This window comes from Odocoileus virginianus, chromosome 7 (genome assembly GCF_023699985.2).
Source record: "Odocoileus virginianus isolate 20LAN1187 ecotype Illinois chromosome 7, Ovbor_1.2, whole genome shotgun sequence".
Taxonomy (NCBI): domain Eukaryota; kingdom Metazoa; phylum Chordata; class Mammalia; order Artiodactyla; family Cervidae; genus Odocoileus; species Odocoileus virginianus.
The window spans coordinates 20,655,145-20,670,256 of record NC_069680.1 but is presented as its reverse complement, the minus strand read 5'-3'; the positions used below and the strand labels follow the sequence as shown (position 1 = coordinate 20,670,256).

Genomic DNA, 15,112 nt, shown 5'->3' with positions numbered 1-15,112 from the left:
AAATGTATTTTTATTATTACAGAACATTATTTCAGAGTATGAAAGCATTTCTAAAATAGTCCCACTCCCATCATGGTCATATGCTGTTTTATTTTCCTCATAGTTTTTTTTGGGGGGGGGAGGTTATTTTTTTTCCCCTTGCTTATTTTCTATGTTCCTCCCAACCCCCTTCTCAGAGCCTAAGTCAGTGGCTGCCAGGGAAAAGGAGCTCAGTGAGTTTTTGGCCAAGGCCACACAGCCGGTCTGTAGCAGCTGCCACCATCACCAGATGCTAAGCGCCACGAGAGCAGGGGTAGAGACCATTTTGCTCTAAACAGAGGCTGGCACGGTGCCTGCTCAAAAAAATATGTACGGGGAGGGGGTGGGAAAGTAAGGAAGGGAGCGGGAGGAAAGTTTGAATGAATGGAAACGTTCCCAGAAGGGTCTAGAGAGCTGCTGCAGCGAGTCTCGGTCTTTGGGGAATGAACTCACTTTAAGGTCTATGACAGCACTTTCCTCACCACAGAGCACCAGAGTACAGCAGGGGATGGAAAAAGAAGTCTTTAAGGCGTCTAGAAGAAAGGAGAAAATGGCGAGAGAAAAGCAGAGGGGAAAAAAAGAAATAGAAAGAAATGAATCGCCCTTTTTCGTCTATTTAAAAGGCGAGGCAAGCGCGATCGGTTACCATGGCGACCCCAGGCCAGAACGGCCCCAGCCCATTGGCCGAGATGTCGGAGCCAATGAGAAGGCGCGATGTTGCCAGGTCTTAAGATGGCTGCCGGTCGGCACTGTCCGGACCGGTGAGTACGGCTGATTGCGAGGCTGACTCCTGGGCTCCAAGGTGACGGGTTCGGGGAAGACCGGGTGCCAGGAGCTAGGGAGCAAGCGTGGGCGGCCTCACAGCCTCTCGGCCGAGCTCGTAAAGCCTTTGGTCAGGCCCGCCAAGCCTTTGACCGGGCCCGTGGGAACGTCGGCCGAACCGGCCTCCGCTTTGCTCTGACGCGGCGTCGCGGCGGAGTCCCCGTCCTGTTGGTGGGAGAGGGGTTCTCCGTCCCACCCCGGCCGGAGTGAGACGGGATGAGAAGGCTTTCGACCCGGGAAACGCGCTCTTGTTTACAGTTGCCGTACCCGGAAGCGAGCTGCAGTTGATGGGAGAGCCAACAAGGTAAACATCCTATTTCAGAATCTGTGGCGCTTAGTTCTGTGCCGGGAGGGGATTCTTCCCATCTGGGAGTCGGAGTGTGGCCCCGCCGCAGGGGGAGCCTGCAGAGTTCCGGGTGGTTCAGCCGTGCCGCGAAAGGTGTACTTTTCTAGAGCCTCCGCTCTTGCAGTCTTCCACCCTGTAAGTATTCTCACGGAGACATCCAGTTTGAAAATGGGCTTTGAACTATTGGCTACCTGTAAATCTTTCTTGCAGGGTCTTGACTCTCGGGGAGTGTTTTCTAGCCCTAGGCTGAACAAGACACTCGCTTTTGACATATGCGTACGTGCAAAATCCTGCTAAATAGTTTATCTGGGTAATCGGATTGGTAACTTAATTCCGGTTAGGCCTGAGATTCAGTTGTACTTTCTGTTCATTTTTGAGAAAACGGAGCACATTTATTTCATAAACGTGAACAGGGCATTTGCATTAATGTTAATGATAACATGCTTAGAAGTATTTCAGTTAAGTAATTAATGCCCAGTCACAAAAACTGATTATTGTGTAAATTATTTAACAGGATCTTTATACTGGTAGGTGGTGGTTTACGATTTCTGTAAGATTTAAGTTCAGATCAGACAAGATTTTCCGTTTTCTGTGATTATTTTTAATTGAATACAAAATTTGGGAGATAAGGCAACTTCATTCAGTAAAAATGGAATTGAAAGTCTGGAATATGAGAGTCAGGGGACATTTACCCATAAACTGCTTAGTTGAGTTTTGATTATAAGCAGTTACCTGGACTGCAGAAAATGTGATATTATTACCCAGGCCTGTATTCAATGTGGTATAACATTTTTATATAGCTTTCTGCCCTTAAAAAGTGAGAAAAAAATTTCTTCTTGATTAAATTTTAACAGAATTACAGGCTGAAGATATTCTTCAGACCCACTCTCAAATCTTCGTCACCAAGAATATAATACTACTTAAACTCTGCACTCTAAAGAGTTTTGAGTCACAGAGTTCTATTTTTCTAAGATTAGTGGATCACCAATCATTGGATGAGTCTGTTACCGCATCTGTAAAAGGGTTTTAGGTAATAATTCCTAGTGGAAGGGTCATTGTGAGGGTTAAGGGTAAAACAGTGCCTGTCACATTGTTTGTATGCCATTTATAGCGATGGCCTGGTTTGTTTTTCTTTTTGGTTCTGTTTCTTCTGTCACAGTGGTGTTTCTTTCCCTTTCTCCAGAACATCTTTTAGGTGTTTCCTCTGGAGTGCAGGGTCTTACCGAAAACTTGCAAGCTTGGCTGTGGTGGCTGGGTTAGGAGAGAAACCTTATCTTCTGGGGTGTTGGGGTTTAATTAGTATTGTTCTGACTGAGAGAGAATGGAGTGTTACATTAAAGAATGAGGTGATTCTGGGCATTTGGGCACACATAATATTGAGATCCATAAAAAGGCATAGTAGAGCCTCTAGACGTCTCAGAGATTTGATCAAACCCTTCATGTTTTAGGTTAAGGGTGAAGACCCAGAAGATGCAGTAACTTTTCCACAGTTATGTTGATCGGGACTATAAACCCATCTTCTGACTTCTAAAACTGTTCTTTTCCCTTGCTGTACCGCTGGCTCCCAATCCTTTCACAACCTAGAATCTCATTTATTGTAATTTGATATCTCCGTGGATGCTGTATTTTGAAATATTGCCTCTACTAAACTATACCCATTTAATTTGTGTTTTTTCCTTTTTAGTAAAACTTAGGCCTTTAGCTACCAATCAGATGAATGAAAATGTGGTGAACAATAATGTTTCATTGAATTTAAGTTTCCTAACCTAAAGGTGCATAATATTGTTTGAGGGAAAATGAAATATGTTGGGCTTTTTGAGTAATGAAATTAGCTTAGAAATCTCAATTACTATCTTCATAAAACTTTGAAAAACACCTAGCTGAGGAGCTGCTGAGCTGTGTCATGTTCTTCTAGATACACTGCTATCTGCCCAGGTGTGCTAAGTAGCAGCTGTGCTTGATTTCCAAGGGCAAAAGAAAGCCCAGCCATTCGGACTAGGATGTGACATAAATGTTTTTGTTCATCATAAATGATGTCAACCCTGGACTGCATAGCATACACAGAATTTTTCTTTGTAGAATAACTGTGGATTGGGAAGAATCTTCACTCCAGCAGTACAGAGTATGTGAAATGGAGAAGCTGATATTAAAAATCGCAGAGAATAGGGGGATTCTGAATGATTCACATCTTCTTTGGGGCTAAATGATTGAAGTATTTGACTTACAGGCTAAAAGCATGAAAGTTAATATATCAACACATGGACTGTTATATAGACTTGACTATAGTCTACACTAAAAAACTTGTTTCTTGGTCTCTGGTATGTGATGTTTCTTGAGAATGGCTGAGTAATGCTCACATTTGAAGGGTTATCTGCTTTAAAATGAAAGAGTGCACTCTGAAAGGTATGAGATGAAAGATGCTTCAAAGAACTAGAGAATCAGAATCCAGAGCAACCGAAACAGAAGTAACAGGAGGCCTAATGGGACCAACTGGTACTGTAGTACAATTGGAAATGTATAAATAACATGCATATGCTTTGACTAGAAAGACAGTGTTTTTGAATCTAAGCCCAAAACAAGTCACAAAGCAGCCACTCCATATTGGCTGATTTGCAGTCAGAGCTGCTGCTCAGATGGGCAGCTTCACTTTGCAGGCTGCTCAGTTAACTATCTGTGTTTGTCAGTGGCCACCAAGTTGTACTGCTATTTGTGTATATGTGTATGTTATGGTCACAGGAGAATGGCACATCACTTTAAAGATATTTAGGGATTAAATTCAGAAACATGTCTTATTTGATCTCCACCTTTTATGGATTTGGACATAGAGTCCACTTTTTAAAAATTATTTTAATTTTTCCCCCACCATGGGCATACGCAGGAAGTTATCATACTAGCCAATAGCCTGCTGAGGACAGTTCTTAATGCCACATCAGCAAGAACTTATTAAACATATATGAAGTTGAAGAAGTCCAAAAGTGATCAGAAATGATTAAGAGCTGATGAAAAAAGGCGTGCCCTCTCCACGGTTACTAGCCCTGCTTCCCAAGGTGAAGCCCCTTGGGGTGCCCAGAACGTAGACTTACCCTGTGACGATACTGCAGCAGTGGCCCCGTGGGAGAACTGTGCCCTTCTGAGCTGCCACAGCTGAAGTCTGGGCTGAGTGGTCCTTGGCTGCTGATGGACAGAAACTTGCCATTTGTATAAGAATGTTGGTCCCATGAGGGTGGGCATTTTTGCCCATTCTGTATACTGCTGTTTTGAAGAGTGCCCGGCACACAGTGGGTATGCCGAAGATGCTGTGGACAGGGAGAAGAAACCGTGGCTCCAAACCATAGAACCCCCAATTAGTTCTAAGAAAGCTAACTCTGAAACTTGTTACCATCCTTAAGTCCTGAAGTGGATAGTGAGTCTGAAGGTGTATTATATGCCAGTGGCAAAGTCATGATAGAGCAGATTATCACAGCCTTCCTCCTGCTTCGCAGAAGAGCAGAAATGTTTTTATTAATAGCTCCACACCTGTTTTTCTGTATTGGCTTGTTATACGTCATGTCTTTTGTGCTAACAGTATCTCAGTACTGCCTCCACTCCAACTTTTAAAATCCTCAGTCCAGATGTAGGGATGGATTCAGGTTTCCCCAGTGGCTCAGTGGTGAAGAATCTGCCTACAGTGAAGGAAAGGTGGGTTTGATCCCTGGGTGGGGAAGATCCCCCTGGAGGAGGAAATGGCAACCCACTCCAGAAAAGTCTGAACTTCAGGCATTCCAACTGCCTGAAAAGTCCCATGGACAGAGGAGCCTGATAGGCTACAGTCCTTGGGGTTGCAGAGTTGGACATGACTGGGCAACTAAGCACGCATACACAGAGTAGGTTTTATAGGGCTTGGAATTTATGTAATTTGAGTCCTCTTTAAAAAAAGGAATACAGATTCAAAATACAAAATCAGGTATAGTGCTTTGGAAGAACTTACGCAAAAGACAAGCCTTGAAGCTTAGGTTCAGTCTTCCTGGTAATTTGCTTCTGATTTTATTGCTCCATTCAGAAAACCAGACATCAGTGTTTTTAATTGAAAGTTCATGTCAGACTGTGGAAATCAGGGAGTTAAATGACTTGTATCAATTACTAAATAAATTCATCTCAAACATTAGAAATTTCAAAACTTCCTAATATAGATGCTGCCACCCATAATAGAAATGATAAAAATGCAGTACATGGCCACAGAAATAAATGATAATGGCACAAAGAACCGGTCATTGATCAAGTCCCCAGAACCTCCTGAACACTGTGTAGAGTGTTTAAGTAGCTTACCTCATTTCATTCTGAGAATAACCCTGTGTGCAGAGTAGTTAGCCCCATATTACAGATGAAAACACAGGGTCAGAGGTGTTAAAAATGACTTCCTCAGAATTACAGTTAGAGTAGTTAGATGTTAGAAATCTTCCTCTGAAACAGCCAAGACAGTGTTTTGGTGAAGATGCTTTACAGAGAGGCAGCAGCTGATGAGACTGGACCCAAACTGTGAAAAGTGAGAGCTGATTCTTTGGACTTGGGAGGAGGTCCTTAAAAGTTATCAGGAATCCATTGTTGAGAGTATGCAAAATGCCATGACACTTTGTCTCAGAGACTGTGCTGGTGGTTTTCTTACAGTCGTTAACACAGTAGAGGGCAGAAAGATAGCGAGAAAGATTTCCACCCTTCCGTTTCATTCCTTCAGTTGACGGTAAATCGTGAGCAGAGCAACCAGCTTCTCTATTCTAGGGATCTTTTAAATGAACTAGTTTGGGCTTATTGTGTATGCTAAACTAGACTGATTACAACTTCAGTTTTTAAAAATTATTTTTATTAGACTTAACAATAGTTAATGATTCTCTCTACCAATGGGCTGTATAACTAATGATAAAAGTCACCCTGAACTTGTTTTCCGAATACAGTATTGTTACTTTAAAAAGCTATACGTTTTTGTTAATTTGTGAAAATTATACTCCATTTAGTATTACTTTAACAAGCTGTGTAAAATGTAAAACTGGGCCATCCTTTTACCACTATACTTTTCTCAAACTGCTTGCACAGCTTAAACATTTTCCTTTGTGTAATTGTTTTCCTCCTCCATAGATAATAAGTCCCCTGAAGTTTTATACGTTCAAATACAGGTGAGAAATCCAATTTTATTTTCTTCTCTAATTGTTACAGCTTGAAATATAGTGTTATAATTCTTAAATTACCTCCAGTGTATATTTTTAGGCTTTTAACATTCTTGACTATGCTTTTACTGAATTTCCTCTCTTTTTTGGACAGAATTATTCATGTATTAGAGGATCAAGGTTTTGTTGTCATTAAGTCATTCAGCTGTAGGTGTGTCTTGTAACAGACTTACTTAAACTACCTTACACTTCTAAAAAATTTATATAAGCAAAATATTTAAGCTATTTTGATATGGAGGGTATATCCTGCTTTGTACCAATTTTTAAAAAGTATAAATGGACTTTCCCCAAACCATTGGTATAATTATTAGATTCCTGGTATATCTTTTAATGATTTTAAAATTCTTTCCGTGTCTACTTTGTATATCTTAATTCATTTTTTTTCCCCCTCGAGCAGAAAAGATGTGGAGTGGGCTGCTCCCTCCTGGCCTAAATGAAAGTGATGTTGAATTGAGTTCTGACGATGATACCACATTAGAGAGCTCTGAACTTAACTCACAAGAGGGCAGAGAAGATGGGACCTGTAAAAAGACAGAGGCCACAGACGTTCCTCCAGACGGACCAGACGCTGAAGCAGAGGCAAATATAAATGCGTATGAAGAGTGTCCGTCTGGGATTTCCTTAAATATGTGGAATGTAGGTTTTCCCTCACATATTCTCACTGAAGTCTGTGCCTGTGTATCTGCCAGGGTCAGAATGTGTATGTTCTTGGTGGGTAACGGGTAGGAAAGATTGATTCTGAATGATTTTATTACTCTCTGTGTCTATGGCCAACTCATTGGTCACTCAGGTACTTGCATTCATTTTTGTTTTCTTTTTCATAATAAGAGGAAGAAAAAAACATTTAGTAGGATTAACTACTTTGCTTAACACAATGCATGAGGAGTTTCAGTCTTAATCTCTTTGTTACAAAGTCTATGAGTCATTGACTTTTACCTCTAAATTACCAGATTGACTTGTTTGGAAATAAATGAAGATAATTCAGGTTGTAAAAGTCTCAGACAATAGAGCATCTTAAGAACTAAACTACTTTCATTATATTTGTATTTTTATAAATGTTAAGAATATAGTTTTTGTTGACATGTTATTTTTCAAATGTATACTTTGCTTCAAAACATATTTGCTCTTTTTTTTTTTTTTTTTTTGCTTTTATGTAGAAATTTCAAGAATTGCATAAAAAGCACTCTGAACAGAAAACTTCATCTTCTAGATCCGAAAAGAAAAAAAGAAAACGCTCCAGAAAAGGTGTTTTAATTCAGGTTAATTGTCAATAGTGTTAAATTGTGACCAGTTGGACTTAACAATTTTTAATAACCATCATTTTGAAATAACCAAATGCTTAGGTATTGATACTTTGTGAATTCTTTTCAGGTAAATTGAAGAATGAAGAAGAATCTCATAGGTAGGTGGAATTTAAAATGTCTGTCTGTCCTAGACAGTATTGTAGAACTTGTACAAATAGTTGAATTACCTCTGAAACCTAAGAAGTAGTTGATGTAATATAATTGTAGTAATGAATTAAAAACAGTAAATGTAAAAATGAGTGCATTTTGTGTGAAACCTAAGTTATTGTCTATCTTTTTACAGTGAACAGTCTTCAAGTGAAACCCAGTGGAAGGAGCTTACCCAGTATTTTGGAGTCAATGAGAGGTTTGACCCACCTGTTAAAAGGAAAAAAGTTGAAAAGGTAAGATCTCTTTTATTGCATTTTCTATTCGCCAGTGGTAACTGTTTGTAATTAGTCTTGCCTAAGGTATTTCTCCTCATTGATTCATTCAGTGAAGAAGTTAATGTGTGAAGGATGCTAGATAAACAAGTCAATATATAGTTACAAGTCATTTTTTTAAAACTGTTAAAAAAGAAACAGGGTATTGTGAAGAAATTAACATGGAGGCCCCACGTTAGCTGAGTGGTCTCTGAAGGCCTGTCTCACTAAGACTGAGGGATGGCAAGGAGCCATCTGTGTGAGACCCACTAGTGCAGAGGTGATAACCTGGGTAAAGATCCTGCTGGGGAGGAAGGGCCATCATGGGACATGTGAGGAGCAGTGAGAAGGTCAGCCTGGCTGGATGGAGTCAGCCAGGAGAACGTGAATGGTCCAGGATTAGACTGGAGAAGCAGGCAGGCAGGGACCAAACTGCGCAGGACCGTAAAGGACGCAGCGAGGAACTGGGTTTTGGTTACGAAGCAGTTGAGAACCATTCAAGGGATTTATGTGAAGGGTTCACATAAAGCGATCACAGTTAAGTTTGAAAAGATTGCATCTTACATCGAAGATGGACCTTGGAGCAGCAAAAGGAGATGGGAACAGTTAAGAGACTCAGCTAGACATGAGATGATGGGAGCTTGAGTGAGAATGGTCCTGCTGAAGGGAGACGAGAGCATGGGTTTGAGGTACACTGTAGAAGTAGAATGGACAGTATTTGCCTCTGGCTTGCTTATGAAGTGGTGGGGAGATTGGAATTAGGAGGATGGGAGAGAACCATTCAGGCTTTTACTTAAGCAGTGGTGTGAATAGCTACATTGATAACAACGATGAGAAAGCTTTGAAGGGGAGATTTAGAGTGAGGCCTATCCAAAGTTCATTTCGGGGCATGGGTGGTATCAGTAAGCAGAATAGAGTAGACCACTGGTAAGATGAGGCAGGAGCTTGGAGGAGAGTCTGTCTTGAGATGCATGCTTGGCAGTTGCCAGTCTATAGATGGCGTTAATATTTGTTTGGTAGAGGCTAGAATGAATGAGTAACTTACACATTTATCTCGGGGAATGTTGACAGATGTCAGGAGCGTGGAAATTGAGCTCTAGGCTGGAATGGAGGTACAGAGGCCTCTTGGTTAAAGCCCAAGGATATTGTGTCTTGCATATACGGACAGGATCATTGCTGTATAATACTGTATGTATGTAGATATTGTTACTGTTTTCTGGTTCATCAGTATTTCTTGTGAAAAACTGCTTGATTTTTAAACCCATCATTGGGGTTTAAAATTGGGTGCCTCATTGAGGGCACATGCATTAAAGAACTGGCACAACAGAGTTTTTACATGTGAACTGTTGATTCCAACTTTGCCAAGAATTCTTGCCACCTAGTCTGTTGGACACTGGGGAATTGGTACCAGGATCACCTTGTACTGCAAATAGTTAGAGATGTTGAGCAATCTCCTTTTCCCGAATGTTCAAGCAGGTACAGAAATGCTAAATTTATTACAGAAATCACTGGTTAGAGCTGAAGCTAAGACCCAGACTTTGTTCTACCATTCTCAGTTCTCCAGCTTCACCATCCAAAAGGCTGATAAGCATTTTAACGTGATTGCTGTGCTCTTGACGACTGTGATTCTGGTGGCCTGGGAGGAGGGATCTTGTGGGGAGGATGCTCTTGACTGTGACAAACCTGCTCCAAAGCATGAGGGAGGAGGCTCATGCTAACAGCAGTGGTCCCCAGGCCATCTCTGGCCAACCTGCTTTAGAGTCCTAACTGCTGACTAGATTGTTATTTTGAGGGGAAAATGTTAATTAAAAAAAAATTTGTTTTATTTTACCGCCATGATGCATTCATGTAGGCTCTTAGTTCCCTAACTAGGGATCAAACTTGGGCCCCTGCAGTGAAAGCACCAAGTCCTAACCTCTGGACCACCAGGGAATTCCCAGAAATGGTGAAATACTGGTTCTCGTCAGAAATATTTTTTAATGATCTTCAGTTGTTTATAATATTTGTTATGTTTTCTCATAACTATATTGTAAGTCACTCAGTCATGTCTGACTCTGCAACTCCATGGACTGTAGCCTGCCAGGCTCCTCTGTCCATGGGATTTTCCAGGTAAGAAAGGGTTGCCATTCCCTTCTCCAGGGGGTGTTCCTGACATTGGAATCGAACCTGGGTCTCCTGCATTGCAGGCAGATTCTTTACCGTCTGAGCCACCAGTGAATCTTGTATTTACTTTAGAATATCTAAATTGTTTCTTAGTGAAGTTAAAGCTATAAAATTCAGTATTTTAGCCTTTTCAAAAAGTAGAAATTTTGAGAGTATTTTTTACAGTCTATCTGTATTAGAATATTATTGCCCTCCATGTATGACATTGTACTTTCTTGATAATTGGCAAGATATGGCTAAGTTATTCTTTGTCTAAAGTTTGGAATTTGTGAAGAGTAACTTTAATAACGGATACTAGGATTCCTTGTGCACAGTCTTTTGTACAGCTCAGTTTTAAGAGCTAGTGTTCTGTTTCACATTGTATATTAGATGTATTCTAGAAAACAATGATAAGTCAAACTCTATTTTAAAAAGAAATTTCTGTTTAAGGGAATACTGCTGTAAATCCTTTTATAAATACTCACTGATCTGTTTTAGAAGTTTGGATTTTCTTAACAGCAGCATTTCTCTGTATAAGTGATATCTGACTAAGAAAGTCGTGGCATCTCCTGAACAAGGAAACTGATGCTGGCCAGGCTAGTACTAACCCAGGATGTTGCCAGCACTTAACATTCTATTAGTAAGTGTAAGCATAAGAGGAAAGGAAGGATTCAGTGAAGCCAGATGATTTCATATTCTCTTGGTGAAAAGTGAAAGTTAAGTCGCTCAGTTGTGTCCAACTCTTTGCGACCCCATGGACTGTAGCCAGCCAGGCTCCTCCATCCATGGGATTCTCCAGGCAAGAATACTGGAGTGGATTGCCATTTCCTTCTCCAGGGATCGAACCCAGGTCTTCTGCATTGCAGGCAGATGCTTTAACCTCTGAGCCACCAGGGAAGCCCAATTTTCTTGGTAGTTCAGCCTAATTGCATGCCAGCAGGTTCACACTTATTCTTTGGTTTGGGATCACTGTTTTCCATGCCCCCTTGGGCTATCATGCCAGTCTCTACTGTGAGTCCAACAGAGTAAATAGACAGTAAAAGATGTCCACTTTGGAGACACCAAGATAAAAGCTAAGAATAAATGTCAGTCCACCAGATAATAGCTACTGCCTGAGAAATCTAGAGAGGATCATGAAAATCCCTGATGCAGTTTGGACAAAACCAGCATGGATTTCTGGCCCATTATTTTACTTCTCAGGGGCAAAGGTTGGTCTGTTACCATATTAGCAACCCTTTTTAGTCCCCTTTTCACTCAGTCACTCAACTCTCAAGAATGGTAAAATGAAACGAACTTCTTACTTCTGTTGTGTGATCCATCTTTTTTATTCTTTTTTACCCCACCCCCCTTTTTTGGAACACTGCCAGACTATTGAAACTGTTGCTCAACCAAGGATGTGTATTTTTAACACTGCTGTTACCTGCTTCCCTGACAATGCACAGAGGCTTATATTTTAAAATATAATCTTCCTAATATATAGAGCTGTTGTGAAAGTGTTCTTATATTAAATAAAGCTATAATTGTGTTTCTGGCAGCAGTTCTGGGTCTTACAAAACTTCTATAATCGTAGCATAATTAATGTTGAATCTATGTGGGAATTTCTTTAGAATAAATTTTACTCATTAATTTCATTATAAATGCCTCAAGTATTCTTTAGTGGCATCAATTTGATTAGTCAGCAGTCATCTTTGGGAGTAGTTTTATGTCTACTTAATGGGTACTTTTTGGCAGGAAAAACCAAAGGTACGTTTAATAATTTGTAGAGTAACTGCACGAGGTCTTTGATAACTTTTGTTTATGAGAGGAAGCTGCTGTCGTACTCTGTGCCTATTTTCAAACTTGTTTTTTTAGAAGAATACTTTTTCTTACTAGGCTCTCACATGGAGATCCGGTACACAGATCATAGGCTGGCTGCCTGGAGTGGTAGGGAGTCGGGTGGCTGGTGGTGGGAATGTAGAGGTACCCGATGTTCCTCTGGTATCAGGTATAGAGTTTTCTCTCTCGATCTTTATGTGATCCCTGTTGGGTGGGTTAATACCCACCAGCTATTACTCTCATAATACAGATGAAGCAACTGAAACCCAGCATGATTTGTCTAAGAAAACAGAGCAGGTTGAAAAGGAAAATGGTCCCAAATCTAGATTCTTTTGAAGTAATAGTCCAACTTAGTTTTACTTTGTTTTTTATTTGCTGAGTGTGTCTATCTTTTTTGCGATCCCATGGACTGTAACCTGCCAGGCTTCTCTGTCCATAGGATATTCCAGGCAAGAATACTGGAGTGGGTTGTCATTTCCTTCTCCAGGGGATCTTTTCTGACTTGATTCAAATAGTTCAAGTGGGTGTGATTTATATGTAAAAGTAACAACACTTAATTCTTTTTTTTCTTCCTCCTTTATGGAGAGAGTTACCTAATTTTTTCCCTAGATATTTAGATCTGATCATAGAGCAGCAAACTTGAGTGGACAGTTCGTTTGTATAAGGTTTAAAAGTTGAATGTATTATCTGATTGAATATTCAGTAGCAAAATATCTGTAGAAATGCATTATGTTACAGTTTGACCTAAATAGTTTTAATCGGTATATTAAAAGAGATTTTACTACACACATATGGATGGTTAATCCTTAATGTTAAGCCTAGTACCAATAAATTTCTTAGATTCTTACAGTAATACTGCCTTGACATCTGCAATAAAACTGTTAGCGGTCACTTATTGCCTTATGGGAACCTGTCAGATACTGGCCTTAGGAGATTTTCCACCTGTGACCAAATTGCCATCCCTAAGTTTGTCTGTACTGAGATATATCTTAAGCTAAATTCTGGGTCCTGCCAGAGGCATCTTAGGAGCACACTGAGGCCTTATCATCAATCCTGTCCCCATCAGTCCTGAATATTCATTGGAGGAACTGATGTTGAAGTTGAAATTCCAATACTTTGGCCACCTAATGCAAAGAGCTGACTCATTTGAGAAGACTCTGATGCTGGGAAAGATTGAAGGCGGGAGGAGGAGGGGACGACAGAGGATGAGATGGTTGGATGGCATCACTGACTCAGTGGACATAAGTTTGAGTAAACTCCGGGAGTTGGTGATGGACAGGGAGGCCTGGTGTGCTGCAGTCCATGGGGTCGCAAAGAGTTGGACATGACTGAGCAACTGAGCTGACTGATGGACGGACTGAGGCCCTGCAGAGGATCAGCAGTGCTTCTGTGCGTCCTGCTACTCCTGTGGTGTGAAAGATGTTTCTGGTAAAGGTTACTCTGGGGTCCAGCTTATGACTTGTACAAAGCCTTACTACTCAAATCTTAGTTCATGAGATGACTGACTGACTCAAAGTTGAAATCTTGGGTCTTATACTTGTGTCTGAGCCCTTGTAACTGTAATGAGGTCTGTAGTTACATAGAGGTGAACCTTCTCTTTGTTTTAATGGTATCCTGATAGGTATAACCTTATTTATTGAGTGACTACTGTTCTAAAAACTTTGCTAGGTATCCTATTTTTTGCCTTTACTGTAACTCTGCAAAGTATGTGGTGATATTCTCATCTTACAGGTGAGAGAACTGCAGCCTGTAGTTTAGGAACAAAACTCAGGGTTTCTTGGCCAGTAGGTAGAGGAGCTGGAATTTGAATCCAGGTTTAACCTCAGCAACTATGTTCTTTGTAAACTGTTGTTAGCTTTTGGTCTTAAGGTGATAGAAATGTTTGACCTCGGGGTTTTTATTATTATTTAAGCATTTTGAAAATATTTGGAATGTTACTGTCTTCTTATAGAAGCAAAGAGTATGGGTGTGCATACGGAAGCAGAAAATTTTCAGCGCCAAAAGGAGCTGTTATATTTTACTTAAATAAATTGCTTAAAAAGAAAAAGAGAAGAGAAAAGGGGGAGGAAAACAGCAAAGTCATATCTAGTGAAACTTTATTGATATAAAAAAAACTTATGAAAGAGCTAAAAACAAAGTTGAACGTGTAAGGGGAATTCTAGAATTTTATTTCTAGGGGAGAATTTTGGTCGTCCATGTGAGTTTCTGATTTTCTCTAAGGAAACTGAAGCTTGTGAGTTAAGTACCTCCTTTGCCTAGTGCTGTCATCACCTTTCTCTGACTTCTGGCCCAGTGCTCTTTCTGCTATATTAGAGGCTGGTTGGAATGGCTCGGGGAATGGGAGGTCATTGATAGTAGAGAGATTTGTAATTTTAGCTCATTTATTTTTCAGTGAAAATTATACCGATCAGCTCAGCAGTTCATATAAGTTTCCAGAAAAAGGGAGTGTTCTTGTTTTCTGTTTTGGGGACTTTCACTGGAATCTGTGTCTCCATGGTAACCAAAGGGAGTTAAGTTGATGGGTTTCTAGGCCTCACCCCCAGAGTTTTCTGATTCAAATTTGCATTTTTAACAAGTTCTCAAGTAGTGCTGATGCTGCTGGTTCAGACTTGAACTTTGATAACTTAAGGCTTAGAGTCTAGTTTGAAAAGGTTATTCATGAGTTGCAGGCCTGAAGGGAGGAGAGGAGACTCAGGATGGGGCTGAAGGGCTGTGAGAATAAATATGATGGTGCTAGAGTATGGGGTCCAAATGAAGCCCCTATAGGTTCACTTTCTCTGAGGACTCGAGGTAAGTGGAAGGACAGAATCTTGTGTTTGTAGAGAATTCTAGATTGTAAAGCTCTTATGTGACCTAGAGCAAGTGTATTCAAAGGTTCCAGGAGATAAAGAACTTGTGCCTGAGTCTAACCCAGTATACGCCTTCTTTCTTTGAAGAAGTCTGATTGTCCTCATCATCCCTTACCCATCCTCTTCTAATAAAAAAATCAACTAGGCAAACCTATGCATAGTCATGTAGTTGATTTGCATTCTGGCACAAGCTCAGTTCACAGACTGTCCTCATTTG

The 15,112-nt window shown here is 40.5% G+C and overlaps 1 protein-coding gene across 5 annotated transcripts in view; it reads left to right on the top strand.

The window, feature by feature from the left end:
* Nucleotides 1–683: 683 nt before the first annotated feature.
* The window catches only part of FAM204A (family with sequence similarity 204 member A), a 28,859-nt gene continuing 14,430 nt past the window's right edge, over nucleotides 684–15,112 (top strand). The window contains exons 1-7 of one of the 5 annotated variants that reach the window (XM_070470265.1): nucleotides 684–779; nucleotides 1,163–1,321; nucleotides 6,296–6,333; nucleotides 6,782–7,020; nucleotides 7,542–7,629; nucleotides 7,756–7,786; nucleotides 7,972–8,071. In XM_070470265.1, coding sequence (XP_070326366.1) covers nucleotides 6,787–7,020; nucleotides 7,542–7,629; nucleotides 7,756–7,786; nucleotides 7,972–8,071 — 453 coding nt within the window. In that variant the 5' untranslated portion in view covers nucleotides 684–779; nucleotides 1,163–1,321; nucleotides 6,296–6,333; nucleotides 6,782–6,786. The other 4 variants (XM_070470267.1, XM_070470266.1, XM_070470264.1 and 1 more) reach the window with 4 other exon arrangements.